The 12,949-nt window shown below is 55.7% G+C and overlaps 6 protein-coding genes across 6 annotated transcripts; 3 read left to right on the top strand and 3 right to left on the bottom strand.

Annotated features, from left to right (window-relative positions):
- The first annotated feature begins 112 nt into the window (after nt 1-112).
- On the top strand, nt 113-1,790 carry BGZ61DRAFT_453367 (uncharacterized protein). The gene is made up of 3 exons (XM_046246071.1): nt 113-413; nt 466-1,349; nt 1,406-1,790. Exons 1-3 carry the CDS (start codon nt 330-332, stop codon nt 1,671-1,673), a joined length of 1,236 nt encoding a protein of 411 aa, XP_046103014.1. The 5' UTR covers nt 113-329; the 3' UTR covers nt 1,674-1,790.
- Nucleotides 1,791-2,640, bottom strand: BGZ61DRAFT_453365 (Yippee/Mis18). The gene is made up of 2 exons (XM_046246070.1): nt 2,371-2,640; nt 1,791-2,241 (listed from the first exon to the last, which is right to left on the bottom strand). The coding sequence occupies exons 1-2, from the start codon at nt 2,467-2,469 to the stop codon at nt 2,008-2,010; spliced, it is 333 nt and encodes a 110-aa protein (XP_046103013.1). The 5' UTR covers nt 2,470-2,640; the 3' UTR covers nt 1,791-2,007.
- Nucleotides 2,641-3,122: 482 nt separating this feature from the next.
- On the bottom strand, nt 3,123-4,986 carry BGZ61DRAFT_506761 (uncharacterized protein). The gene is made up of 3 exons (XM_046251881.1): nt 4,491-4,986; nt 4,103-4,381; nt 3,123-4,050 (listed from the first exon to the last, which is right to left on the bottom strand). Exons 1-3 carry the CDS (start codon nt 4,706-4,708, stop codon nt 3,363-3,365), a joined length of 1,185 nt encoding a protein of 394 aa, XP_046103012.1. The 5' UTR covers nt 4,709-4,986; the 3' UTR covers nt 3,123-3,362.
- Nucleotides 4,987-5,313: 327 nt separating this feature from the next.
- BGZ61DRAFT_533353 (tRNA-splicing endonuclease subunit Sen15) lies at nt 5,314-5,721 on the top strand (the record flags this gene model as incomplete). Its single annotated transcript, XM_046253993.1, has 1 exon — nt 5,314-5,721. One exon carries the CDS (start codon nt 5,314-5,316, stop codon nt 5,719-5,721), a length of 408 nt encoding a protein of 135 aa, XP_046103011.1.
- A 52-nt stretch (nt 5,722-5,773) lies between these two features.
- BGZ61DRAFT_354237 (chaperonin 10-like protein) lies at nt 5,774-7,227 on the bottom strand (the record flags this gene model as incomplete). Its single annotated transcript, XM_046240596.1, has 7 exons — nt 5,774-5,870; nt 5,934-6,026; nt 6,089-6,117; nt 6,170-6,731; nt 6,787-6,933; nt 6,989-7,043; nt 7,146-7,227. The coding sequence occupies 7 exons, from the start codon at nt 7,225-7,227 to the stop codon at nt 5,774-5,776; spliced, it is 1,065 nt and encodes a 354-aa protein (XP_046103010.1).
- A 3,869-nt stretch (nt 7,228-11,096) lies between these two features.
- Nucleotides 11,097-12,673, top strand: BGZ61DRAFT_533351 (uncharacterized protein; the record flags this gene model as incomplete). Its single annotated transcript, XM_046253992.1, has 2 exons — nt 11,097-12,454; nt 12,556-12,673. The coding sequence occupies 2 exons, from the start codon at nt 11,097-11,099 to the stop codon at nt 12,671-12,673; spliced, it is 1,476 nt and encodes a 491-aa protein (XP_046103009.1).
- Nucleotides 12,674-12,949: the final 276 nt, after the last annotated feature.

Here is a 12,949-nt window from a genome sequence, read left to right as displayed (position 1 = left end):
CAGCGACGGTTCTGTGCTGGCCTAATTCCATCCCGTGATCGGTGCTGACATCATCACTGCCCCGCAAATACTTGCCTTCCTTGACGGTATTTCAGTAACTGCTTATCTGCGTAGATGAGGCAAGCTAAGGCTCTCTATCGGGTTTCCCCATGCACGTAATGAATGGGGCGCACTGCCATCGGTCCAACGAGGTCGCGAGACACTCCCGTGACGTGCCTACCAGCCCCTCAGCCTCATCCTCGTACCCTTTGTCTCCGTAGATTTCATCTCTTCCCATCACTCCGCCTTGCCAGCACCATCGCCCACAGCGCTTGGTGTCATCTATCGCAATGGCGTCTCAAGGCCTTATTCCGTTTCTCGTAGCCATGATGCTACTGACAGGTGTTTGTAATACCCTGTTGACCAAGTACCAAGTATGACGACACCCGAACACGCCAAGTGACTTCCAATGACTGACCTCATCAGGACAACCAATGCGTCCGCAACTGTGGCCCCGATGACAAACCGAGCGACAGAGTCTTCTTCGAACAGCCCGTTCTTCAAACGGCACAGATGTTCATCGGCGAGATGGGTTGCTGGCTCGTCGTCGGCCTGATGGCTCTCTGGCGCCGAGTCTCAAGTTCTGGCACCCCGACCGAACAAGGTTACGAGGCTGTCAACACCAACGAAACGTCGGACCCGACGGCCGAGGAGGACAATGACAGAACGAAGCTACTGCGCTCGTCCAAAGGATCTCTTCTGAAGGGCTACCGAGTATTGCTTCTGGCGCTGCCTGCCATCTGTGATATTTGCGGCACCACCCTCATGAATGCCGGCCTTCTCATGGTTGCCGCCTCCATTTACCAGATGACTAGAGGCGCTCTGGTCCTTTTCGTCGGCCTGTTCAGTGTCATGTTCCTCGGCCGCCGCCTCTGGCTCTTCCAGTGGATCTCCCTGCTCGGTGTGGTCCTTGGTGTCGCCGTTGTAGGCTTAGCGGGTGTCATTTCGCCCGACAAGAAGCCAGAGTCGCCACACCAAGATGAGTCAGAAACTGAGGCTGGCCTCTCGGATGCCGTGAGGGCTATTGTCGGCGTCCTCCTCATCGCAGGTGCTCAAATATTTACCGCTACACAGTTCGTTCTCGAAGAATGGATCCTGGAGAATTCTCCCATCGAACCCATCAGAGTAGTTGGTTGGGAGGGTATCTTTGGATTTACTGTCACCCTCCTCGCTATGGTGGTTCTACACTTGTCGATTGGGATCACGGATGCAGGAAGATATGGCACTTTTGACATTGTTGAGGGATGGCGTCAGGTTACGGAAAATAAGCAGGTATTGATGTCGAGCATTCTCATCATGATCAGCATCGGGTACGAACCACTCCCTGCCTTGTTGCTCGCATGTTAGCTAATCATGACTTTCGCAGTGGTTTCAACTTCTTTGGACTATCAGTGACCCGGAGTGTCAGCGCTACCTCGAGGTCTACTATTGACACCTGCAGAACTCTCTTCATCTGGATTGTGTCGCTCGGTTTGGGTTGGGAGTCGTTCAAATGGCTCCAGATTCTCGGCTTCGCCCTGCTGGTTTACTTTACCTTTGTTTTCAATGGCATCGTTCAACCCCCTCTTAAGAGCCTGCGGGTTGACGAGGAAATTGAGGAACTTTTGCCCGAGGAGCCTATCGAGCATCGGTGATACACAGAGGCTCGCATGGATGGACATAGGGATGGAGTTGTCTGGCGATGGACGGTTGGTTACTTCACTGGAGAGGCGCACTGGGAGTTTGGCACTGTTTTTATGTAGATTGTGACTGTTAGGAAATCTAGCCTAGAAATTGAAGTGCTGCAACATCGACTATGAAAGTAAACCAATAAACACTCCATTCGCCGTAAACAATGCTCGCAACCAAGCCGAGAACACAAGATAAACCGACCGTCCAATGAACGCCAGAACAGAATGTCAAGCTCAGACTTGCGGTCCTCCCTCACAAGCCCCGCCCACCAAATGTACTTTGTAGGAGCCTTGGTATTCAGGTGACGTTGCACAAAAGCTCGGCCTCGAGAATGAACTTGCCCTCCTTGTATTTCTCAGAGGGCTCGTACGCCTTGTCATACTTCCAGCCCACCGTCTCCTTGCACTGGCGGCAGGCAATGTCGCGAACCACGTGACGGCCGGTCGTCATGTTTCGCTCGTTGGGGGCACCCGTGTCGATGTTGACGACGCTGTGGAAGAGATAGGCCTTACCATGCTGACCACGGAAGTTCTAGGAGGTTCATCAGCGCTCCAGTTCTAGTCATGGTGGCCCGGAAGCCAAAGGTGGAGTGGAGGTGCACGTAGAAGGGGATGGAGAAGGAAACGGAGAGGGGAATCGCGAGAGCAGAAGAATGCGTACGCGGCTGATGATGTCCTCATGGTTTGCGAGGTGAGCCTTGCACGACTTGCAGCCGTAGATCTTGCTGCTGTTCAGATAGGTGTTGTATGCCAGCCCCATGATGCCGGGGCTGCGGTCGGGGTTGTGGGGTTTTAGCAGCGGTACGGAACGTATAGGGCTATTAGGAGCGACGAGGGCGGCGGAGGTGGAGTTGAGAGACGAGTGATGCGAGTTGGGAGGTGTGAGGTTCGGGGCGGCGCTGTCGAGACCGGTCGGTTGAGGATGAATGTGGATGACTGCCGGGGCAGGTCGTCATGAGGTCGGAGGACGTCAGGCGGAGGCGGAGCGGGCGGGGGCCTTAGTGGGGGGATGGGGTTTGCCTCTGTAGGTACCTACCTGTACCTACCAACGGACAAGGCAGCTGAAAGCAGACGGGACCTGTGTAACAGAACCAACCCACCCAGATAGGTGCCTACCAACTAACCTACAAACAATGGTACACCAAGTCCTAGGCTATCGCCTGCTTGGCACCCAAATACCTCTCTGGGCGGCGTTGGTCTATACCTAACCACAGTTCTTCATTGTAAGGCAACCTCAGATAAGGCACCTTGTCAGGTGGTCCACGAAGGTGGATGGATGTCCTTGCTCAGAGCCGCCGCATGATGTCTTGCCTACCTGCATAAAGGAGATATTCCTTTACTGCAACAGCTGTGCCCTCAGCTCAACCGACGCATTCATGTGGATGTATTTCCCGGATAGGACGACTGGTACATGCTTCGCCTAGGAGGTCCAGACCAGATGCTTTCCAAATTTGGATGCTCAGACAGTTGAGGAAACAGTTGAGAAGCATGCTCTAGCCTGTGGCGCATGCATGTAATAAGCCAGGCACTTACTGGGTTGCACGTAACATGTTATTAGCTTACTTACTACATAAGAATGTAGCCTCCCAGACAATCTCGTACGCCAAAACCCGAAATAACCAAGGTTTGCCTCCCTAGTTCCCGACCGACGCCTCACTTTTTGGCCTTCTCCTTGGGTTCCTTGTCCTTGAGGTTGTTATAATGCCAAATACCTTGTTCCCTGTCCGTCTGCAGCTGCTGCAAATCTTCGGGGCTCACGGGCACACCTTCGATTCCCTTGACCTTCTTTCCTTCAATAACCATCATGATTCCCCCAACTGCGGCTACAACGCAGGCGAGCGCGACAAATAGGCCTGTTGACCAACTAGGCCGGTCATATCGGTTCATCCCCCACATGAATCCGGCGAGGCAGCATTGCAAAAAGGTGTTCCAAACCATGAGCCAAATAACCGCATCCATTTTCCAGAGTTTGGTTTCCGGTGCCCGTTGCCCGGTGAGAGGAGCCTCGGGAATCTTGGTCTCGGGGTAAGGTATCGCGCTGGGCGGAGCCGAACCCAACGAAGCCGCCACATTCTGCGGTCCTAAGTCGATGGGCAGCTCAGCCGACCCGGACAGTCGAAACCACCCACGATGGATGCCAGCTAGGCGCCTGAGGGCGACGACATCGCCCTTCACGCGGTACTGCAGCAGGAAATAGAGGTCTCGGAAACGCCAGGGGGCCAACCCGAATCCCGTGACGCAGAAAAGGGCGTTCAAGATCTGGGAATCCCACTCGATCCATTTCCGTCTTGGAGAGTCGATGTGGTTGCATGTCGGGTGGCACATTGCAGGGGACGCATTACTACTGGATGTCAGCATAGCTCCAAGTCAATCGGTTTGTAAGATATGCTCACCAAAGCAGTAAGAAAAGCATTCCACCCCAGGCTACGACATTGAGTCCGTAGAGGATGACGCAGAAACCCACGGGAGTCAAGAAGTATCGCCAGGATGCGCGGAGGCCTCGCGACGTAGACTTGCCAAACGAATGGCTCGGGGGGAAGTGATATCCATTGGGAAATGGCGCGGCGGCGGCTGGTTCGCCGGTCGGGTTCTTGTTCATTTCAGACGTCGGGGTCGTGTTGTGCGTCTCGATGGATGCCGGTTCCTCGATGACGTCCGGTACCGTGTTGCGCCTCAAGATGTCGTCGGTCACTCCGGAAGGCTAGGTTGACGATAAATCCGACGAATGGGATCTAGAGCGAGGCGCAGTTGGGCGTGTAAGGATCGATGGATGAAGCGAACGTTCCGGTTGCAGCGACGAATCCCGTGGGCAGATCAGATTGCTCGAAGCTCTGGGAAACACGGCGGAGACGACCACTCAGCGACGAGGAGGCGGCCGGGCGGTTTGTGATAGGAGAGGGAGGATCGGAACTGTCTGAACGAGGCTCAGACTTGACGGCCGAGGAGGAGGGTTCGATGGGAGGGTATGGCTCTGTGTCGCTGTTGGAAGGTTGTATCATCTAGACAGACAATTTCGTTTGAGGGGAGAGGCAGGTGGTCTTATGGACTGGCCGTCCAATGCGATCCGAAGTGGGAGCTGCTGGGGAACATGGTTTGGCAAGCGTTAAGCGCGAGGGCGCATTTAAAACCAGGTCCGTGACAGCGCATCCAGATGCCTGTTAACCCAAATATCCTCGCAAAGCCGGCAGGAGAGAGTGGCGAGCGGAGACGCCAAGGCAGTGGCAACATCAGGGGTACATAGTACCGAGTATTTTTCATGTGCGGCTGCCCTTGACTGGTACCGAGGCCAAAGGTTCTTCGTATCCCCCAATCTTTAGCGCCGGATTCAAGCGAGACGACGCCTCTCCGATTAGGTATAAGCGAGTTACTAGCTCTCCAATTTGCTCGAAGCATTTTCTCGTCATTCCATGAAAATCAACCCATCCGATGCCTTTTCCGCGTATTTGACACAGCCCAAAGTACGCGCTTGCGTATTGCCTCCACTTCATACTGCGGCTCCTTGAACTTCAGTTTCTTTTTCCTCTTCCCACCTACAACCCCACGCGTACATCGTAGCTTGAGCGCCTTGGCAATGGTGCAAGAATCAGGCAGTCCCTTGCGCAGCATGGGTCTTCGACCCAGCCCAGTTGCCGACGTTACTTCGACTGTCCTTCGCAACCTCCAGGACCAGCATGATTGGAGTTCGCTCCACGTCAATTCCTCCGCCGGCCGTCGGCCATTGATCAGGGGCCTACCTCCTCGACGGCTGTACATGCACCCTGACGACCAGATTGCCGCTCTCGCCCGCGAGCAGGCAACCGGCGAACCAGTGCCCAGTGATCCCGAATACGAATGGGTGTTGGCGGTGCATCCCGAGGAGAAGTGGACGCTTAGCGGTTTTGCTAGTGTCTTTGATTCTATCCATCATTCTGGCCCGAGGGCCAAGAGAATTCTTCTGGCCACTGTCCACAACGATTCCACGGTTGTCTACTATCTTATGCATGAGGGCATGGTTAAACCCCGACAGAACTAAGGCATCCCACAACGCCCATTTCGCATCTCATCGCCATATCATCGCCATGTCATCAAGGCTTGAAAACGACCTTCTGCGTCTTTCTCTGCTCGAAAAGGGCATAGCCCTCTGCCGCCTCGGAGAGCGGCATTACCTGGTCAAACATGAACCTTCAGCTAGTGTCAGCGCTGGAAACATGTAGCCAACACCTAGGCGGTGGTGTGTTTACGAACCCGACAAGGTGTTGCTTGAGCTCAAGCAATTCGAGGGCCTCTTGAAAGACGCTTCGGACAGGGCATCGACCCATCTGCAGTCGCAGGTTTTTCCTGTACATCCTCGAGTCAGAATCGTCCGGCTCATTGTCCGCAATACTTCCTGGCCGACTTACGTGTACATGTCGTCTCCCGTCCATGGAATCTGTATAATCAGCCCCGAACGCATATTATAAAATGGAAAACCATTGGCATACCTCAGTGCTGTGAACCCCTATGCTGCTGATAGCTCCAAAGTTTCGCACCAGGTCAAATGCTGTCTTCAGCGCCGGTGCCTGGCCGACCACCTCCACGACCATGTCCGCGCCCCGGCCCTCCGTCACTTCCTTGATGCGTGCTACCATTCTCTCCTTGTCAGTTTGAAAGTTGAGCGGCTCAGCGCCGAGTTGCCGGGCCAGCTCCAAGCGACTGTCGACACTGTCAATGGCAAAAAGATGGCGAGGTTGGCGATGGGCAGCAGCCAAGATAGCACAGAGACCGACTGGCCCACATCCGACGACGACCAAGGTGGATTGACGGATGTCCTGAGAAGGGCACATCTCGATTGCGCTCTTGACACCAAAGTAACCGGTAGGGAAGATGTCAGCCATGAGAAGGAGAGCTTGATCGGAAATAGTGTCTGGGGCCTTGACCACAGTTCCATCTGCCAATGGGACTCTCACATACTCGGCCTGTCCGCCATCAAGATCTTCGCAACCAAATAGCTGGGTCTCAACACAGCGAGCGGTGGCACCATTAAGGCAGTAGAAGCAAACACCACTAGCGGCGTCAACAAATCTTGCAAGCAAGCAAAGGAGGGCAATGGGCGACGTACCAGGATGCTGTGAAAGGGGCCACGACCTTATCGCCAACCTGAACGGACTTGACAGCAGAACCAACTTGGACAACGGTGCCGGTGAACTCGTGGCCCATAATGAAGCCAGTGCCTGAAGTCTGGTGTCCGCGGTAGATGTGCAATTCACTGCACAGCTGGTCAGATCACTGATGGTGAGTGGGGAGCAAGGAGAAGCACTGACGATCCACACAAGCCGGCGGCATGAACTTTCAGGATTACATCCCGGTCATCACACACTGCACATCGTCATTGTTTTTGTTAGTGTTGGTGCCAGGGCTAAAGCAGATGCCCGTGTCTGCATCAGACTTCAAGGGGAAGTGCAGGTGGAGACGGCGTACGTTGAGGGACTGGCCGGTCCTGCACGGACACCTTGTATAGGCCATCAAAGACGACAGCCTTCATAGTTTCGGGTAAAGCCATGGTGGTACGCGACGCTTAGAAGTAGTCGAAATGTGCGAGTCGAGCTGGTGTATGAGCGTTGTGGGCTGCTGGAGGGAGTGTGCTGTGCGAGGCAAGAAAGCGAGGGAGCTTTAGAATACAGGCGGCTGCAATGATTGGTGTGCATACATGCAGATATGCTCATATATGTACAATGGTCAAACCACGTAGGTGTGGCCCGCTGGCGTTGTATGCGGAGGTGCAGCGAGGGAAGAAAGAGCGCGATGTGCGAATTCAACGACTTGTGTGGACTGGTGCTATTAACGGCCGCCATCGGCATGTGCGAGGGTTCTCTCGGCATTGCTTGTGGGGGGACGACTGAGCAGCGTGGATACTACGAAACCCTTGGCTAGTCCAAGTTGATGGAGCCGGAGGACCGACAAAAGGAGATGGCCGTTTGAAATGCTCCTTCTAGCTCTTCTCAATTGTCCCTATTCCGGAGAGAAGAAAGTCATCGGCCTCAGTGGTAAGCCCTGCGTAGCTAATCCCAAAGCTATCATGCCGAGAGGTCAAGTCCATACCTATCTAGTAAGTACCTAGGTACCTAAGTAATGCCCTGACTTAAGTAGAGACCTGCCAAACTTGCATTCTTGGGGCGAAGTAGACGGGTAGGTAGGCAGGGGTGTTCGGGGCGTGGAGACGTTGGTCAAGCTCCCCCATCCCAAAAATAATGACAGTGCAGTTCCTGGCAGTAATGTGAGAGCTGAAAATGTCTCTGATAAGGCGAGAAGAGTTGGCGTCAACCAACTATATGTGTGGTGTCATAGACTCCTCAGGTGGGCCGGTCGCGGCATTAGTAATATGTACTGCCAAATCACGCGCAAGGCACGAAGTTCTCCTGGAACCGATGCGATTCCTCGGTGAGCAGGCACTTTGATTTCCACATCAACTCGGCGGCTTCAGAGGTCGTCGCGAGGTCGTCAGACGTCGTCTCATCAAGAACCCGGTAGGATTGTAATCTGCAATACGTACCAACCTGCCCAGGGAGCCATCGGCAGGAGACCACCTGAGCAACGCAATGCCGCCGGCGCTGGCGCTGGCGCCCATATGACCTAGCCCAGTCTGGGGTTTAGCGGGAGGGGCCTGGGGTCTAGCGGGAGGGGCTGCGGCTTACCAGGGCCTACCCAATAGGTGGTTGCGTGGTAGGTAGTTGGCGCCGCGGCAAAGCAGCGCATGCTGGCCTGTCTCGGGAAGGGAAGGGAGGGGATAATGGTGTGAAATGGCAGAGATGCCCAAGCCCCAGAACCCATCCATGGAAGCGAGCAGCCGAATTTGGCCTAATTGCGCTTAATCCCCTCCATACATCCCCTCCAAACTCTGTGCCGGCAATACGTACTGGACATGCGATGTAGGTACGGAAGATACTGTATTGGAGGTGCATGGTTGAGGCGCAAGGACCCGGGACTCTACACGTCCATGCGGTACTTTGCGGATTCTCGTGGGGTGGGATGATCGCCCCCGGACTGTGGTGCCGGCAGCAAACAGTGCCTAGGTAGGTAGACGGTGGGCAGTGGACGGTGGGTAGTGGGCAGTGGGCAGTGGGCAGCAGACAACAAACGGGTAATTCACGGGCAGGCAACGGGCGGGGGTTCCGGGGTCCCGACATGAGAACAGATACTAGCATGCTGCCTTCTGCCCTTTTCATGGCGGGCACACAAGTGAACATGGCCAGCATGGGACTCGGAGGGCCTCGGTTTGGGGCCGCCGTGTTTAGCCAAGGGCGGGAAACATGCAAAATACCTACGAGGAAGGAGCAGAGCAGACCCCACTGCCCACTACGTCCGTAGCTTTGTCGGGAGTGGAAGTCCCTGTTCCCGTTGTTAAGTGGTACTAGGTACCTAGGAAGCAGCAGCAGTACCCACTTCCCCTCGTCCAGCAACCCTCCCGACCCACATTGCGGCTGGAGGACATGGCAAATGGTGGAGACGGTCACTGTCTTGGGTGTCCTTGGGTCCCGGCCCCTCCTCTGGATGAGGACTGGCGGTGCACCCGCCCAGGTCGGGGAGAAACTGGGCAGCGACTTGGGAAAATTGCGGTACGGTCGGGACGCAGCAATCGCCATGGAGGCGGGGTCCGGGAACGATGGCGAAGAGGAGGCGCGAGGACATGAGCAGGTGCGAAGCGGTGCGAAAGAGAGAGGTGCGACAACGACGACGGTATAACGAGGTCGCCGAGAAGAGGATCACGCCCCACGGAGGACCCCAGAAAATACAAGGTCAGTGATGCGTTGTTGAAGAGGGGGCGGCCCCGAGCACGCACGGTACAGCATTTCGCCGTTTACAAAACATCCGCCATCAGACGCACTTGCATCACACAAACACACGGCAGTGGACGCTGAGGCTTAGACGACGAGCGCAAGTGGGGGAGATTGGGCGGGAGGCACTGTCGCTGTCATGCATCCATTGCTCCATGCTCAATGGTTCAATGGCTCGATAACTCAATGGCTCCATGGCTTGATGGCTCCATTGCTCCATTGCTCCAGTACTTCCTCCACACATCATCATCCACTCACCCATCCAAGAGTCCACCCCGTAGATACCCACACCCACACAATTCCCACACGTCCACCCGTCATCCCCTCGCGCGAGACATATCTAGAATCGCCCTTAACTTGCGCGAGATGAGGCAGCTAGATCGGGGTGCCTGCCAACTTACAGCTCTTCACACTTGAACCGGCCTTCCTGCCTCGTCGTTGGGTACCTACCTACCACCTTACCAGACCGAGTCTTGACGTTAGGAAACCGAGGCTACCTTGGGTTAGTTCTCCGCTAAGACGCTACTAAAAGTCGAGGTAAAAAAAAAAAAACGGCAAAGCCAGGCACGGTACCTACTTACCTACTTCGTCCAAGCTGGAGACTGGAGTCTGAAGTACGACCCCGTCGCATGTACCGAGCTCGGCGCTCCTTCCTTCCCCAGTAGCAGAGCCCCATCCCCCATACTAATTATCATGCCCCATCCCCATCCCCATCCCCATCCCCATCTTAGCCCCCAGCCCCCGGCCCAGCCCCGGCCCAGTCCCAAGCCGCTTTTCCAACTTCCCAACCCCAGCCCAGCCCAGCCGGCCAGTCTGAGCCTCCCCTCACTCGACTCTCCGTATCAAACGCCGCCTCGTCTCCACCCTGCCCTCAGGTCCTGGGGCTCTGAGGCTGCTGCGGAACGGGTAGGGACCAGGCACTTGGGGGTAGCAGGTACTACCCACCCAAGGTACCGCCTACTTACCCTGCCTTCCCGTTATACCTTCCCGCATTACCTGATCTTACCTTCATCCTCCACCGTCAAGCCTCAAGATCCCCCCCTCCTCTCCTCTCTCCTCCACACACACCCACGCCAGCAAATAACAACAACAGCCGCCACTTCTACGACAACCACAACAGTACAACACCACTGCCCAAGCTTACACTCCGTCGGCCCAGCTTTCCTCGAAGTCTCTCCCACAATCGCCCTACACCGCAATCCAGTCTACTACTTGTTCGCCGCCTGGCCTCGCATCGTCGCGCCTCACATCGCCGCACCTCGCCCACCTCCTCACGCCAGAGCGCCCGAAAACTACCAGCATCTCTAAACTGACAACAGACTACTGTGCACTCCGATCCGCGCTTCCCCCGCCCCCTCCAACCCTTGTCTTGTCTTGCGTTGTCTTGTCTAGTCGCGCGCACATCGCTCTCTACCACCTCGCATCTCGAGGCCTCCCCTGCGCCAACCGATTTCCACCTCCGTCGCTCTTGTTGCCTCCCGAATTCGCCTATCGTGAGAAGGCCTGGCTCGCAACCTGACGGCCAACACGAATCCGAGTCGGGCGCCCCCCTCCGAGGGCCATGGCGAGTTGAGCAATAGACGTTGACGCGACAACTATGACAACGGCCGCTCAACACCAGCAATCTCAACAATCGCACTCGCAGCTCGGCTTCGTCGTCGCCGACACCTACGATCCGGATGAGGTGGTCCCTCGCGACAGCCCCCTCATGACTCCGCTCCGTCCTCGGCTCGCACCATCTCCGAGTCCCCCCCCAGATATTCCTCCAGCCCAAGTCAGTCCTGCCTTTCTCGACGATCGCGACAAGTCTAATCGCCACAAGGTCCGTCCTAATTCGGGGGATGCCATCCTGGTCGCCTATCTCGACAACGGACGCGACCCCGAGATCGCCCGTGTCGCCGCTCGTCAGGTCCTACCCTGCGACGAGGACTCCCCGGACGACGAGTCCAGTCTTGATGGCCCCACCGACGAAGTTGTCATGACCGTTCCCTCGCTTCAGCACCTAGCCGCCGATGCACTGCAAGCTTTCGCCACGGGTCCGGCTCCCCTCCCGAGTCCGGCCTCCATCATAGCTCTTAAAGCTACCCCCGACATATCGGTCTCAACCCGTCAACTCTCTATCCGCGATGACTTTCCCGCAGTTACAGTCCCTGCTGTTCCGTATCCATTCTCCGGGTCCAATAACAAGCCTGTTGCCAAGTCTCCCCCGATAGCTGTCCTCACAACTGCCAGTGGAGAGCTCCCCCCGATTCAGATGGACTCTCCTCGTTCCGATTCGAATGGCCAAATGCTTCCCTCAATCCGCTCAACCCTTGGCGATTTCAACCGCTTGCCTCCCGAATCAATGGCTCCGGTAGAGAAGGAGCTTGTTTCCCGCCACGGGCCTGGACCAGGTTTTCCCGGCTCTCCATCGGGTGGAATCCCCCGGTTTACCCCCATCGCTAACCCCCATGCCTCACCTCCCATTTCACCAAACGAAGTCTACTCGCGAAATCTCCCGTCTCCACGTTCGTTATCAGCTTCGAGCCCCTATTACTATAACACCAATGGCATCCACCAGCGCTCCAATGCCGAGTACAGTAGTAGTGCCACGGGAGAAACTCCCAGCACCGATCACTCCGCCTCCACGCCGGCCACGTCGACCTCTGTTGCTGATCGAATGAGCATTGATGGCATCACCAATCCTCAAGTTGGCGCATATGTTTGTACTTTTACTGGGTGTACCGCTCCTGCATTTCAAACCCAATATCTACTCAACTCTCATGCCAATGTGCATTCGTCAGCTCGTCCACACTACTGCTCCGTTCAAGGCTGTCCTCGAAGCGAAGGTGGAAAGGGCTTCAAGCGCAAGAATGAGATGATCAGGCATGGCCTCGTCCATGACTCTCCGGGATACGTTTGTCCATTCTGCCCTGACAGGGAGCACAAGTATCCCCGTCCGGACAATCTACAGAGGTACGATATTCACCACCAGGTCCAGTACATTTCTTGCCTTCCAACCCATGGCCCAGGTCCACATTGTAGTCTACAGGAACTAACAAGACACCCCTTAACAGACACGTTCGTGTGCATCATGTGGACAAGGACAAGGACGACCCGGCCCTACGGGATGTTCTCTCTCAGCGGCCCGACGGGCCCAATCGCGGTCGTCGAAGGCGGGGTCCGCCATCATAATCGGCGAAGGGGCTATGCTCGTCTTGCCTCTGCTTCAGGACTCGCTCTGACGTGTTACCATTCCATTTCGCTTCTCCAGCCAGCCGACATATGGGTGAATCCGTGGTAGACTTGTGCGTTTTGAGACGCTTGGTCTTCTCTGTTTTATTTTTCTGATCGGGCTTGCGTGTATGACTAGTTGCCCACCATGTTGATTTCGCATGGTTTAGCTTTGGCGCATTTATTACAAGTTCTCGAGGTGCTGCCTGTCGAATTTGCATTGATGGATTACAGAAT

Source organism: Ilyonectria robusta, assembly GCF_021365365.1.
Source record: "Ilyonectria robusta strain PMI_751 chromosome Unknown BGZ61scaffold_12, whole genome shotgun sequence".
Lineage (NCBI taxonomy): Eukaryota > Fungi > Ascomycota > Sordariomycetes > Hypocreales > Nectriaceae > Ilyonectria > Ilyonectria robusta.
Note: the sequence above shows the minus strand (reverse complement) of the source record. Positions and strands in the feature narration are given on the sequence as shown.

Excerpts from the sequence above, each read along its gene's own strand:
- BGZ61DRAFT_453367 (XM_046246071.1), top strand. The coding sequence starts at position 330 with ATGGCGTCTCAAGGCCTTATTCCGTTTCTCGTAGCCATGATGCTACTG. Across the intron at positions 414-465 it reads CCCTGTTGACCAAGTACCAA|GACAACCAATGCGTCCGCAA; the intron begins GTATGACGACAC and ends TGACCTCATCAG. Across the intron at positions 1,350-1,405 it reads CTCATCATGATCAGCATCGG|TGGTTTCAACTTCTTTGGAC; the intron begins GTACGAACCACT and ends TGACTTTCGCAG.
- BGZ61DRAFT_453365 (XM_046246070.1), bottom strand. The coding sequence starts at position 2,469 with ATGGGGCTGGCATACAACACCTATCTGAACAGCAGCAAGATCTACGGC. Across the intron at positions 2,242-2,370 it reads ATGAGGACATCATCAGCCGC|AACTTCCGTGGTCAGCATGG; the intron begins GTACGCATTCTT and ends TGAACCTCCTAG.
- BGZ61DRAFT_506761 (XM_046251881.1), bottom strand. The coding sequence starts at position 4,708 with ATGATACAACCTTCCAACAGCGACACAGAGCCATACCCTCCCATCGAA. Across the intron at positions 4,382-4,490 it reads TTCGTCGCTGCAACCGGAAC|GCGCAACACGGTACCGGACG; the intron begins GTTCGCTTCATC and ends CGACATCTTGAG. Across the intron at positions 4,051-4,102 it reads ATGCTTTTCTTACTGCTTTG|TAATGCGTCCCCTGCAATGT; the intron begins GTGAGCATATCT and ends GACATCCAGTAG.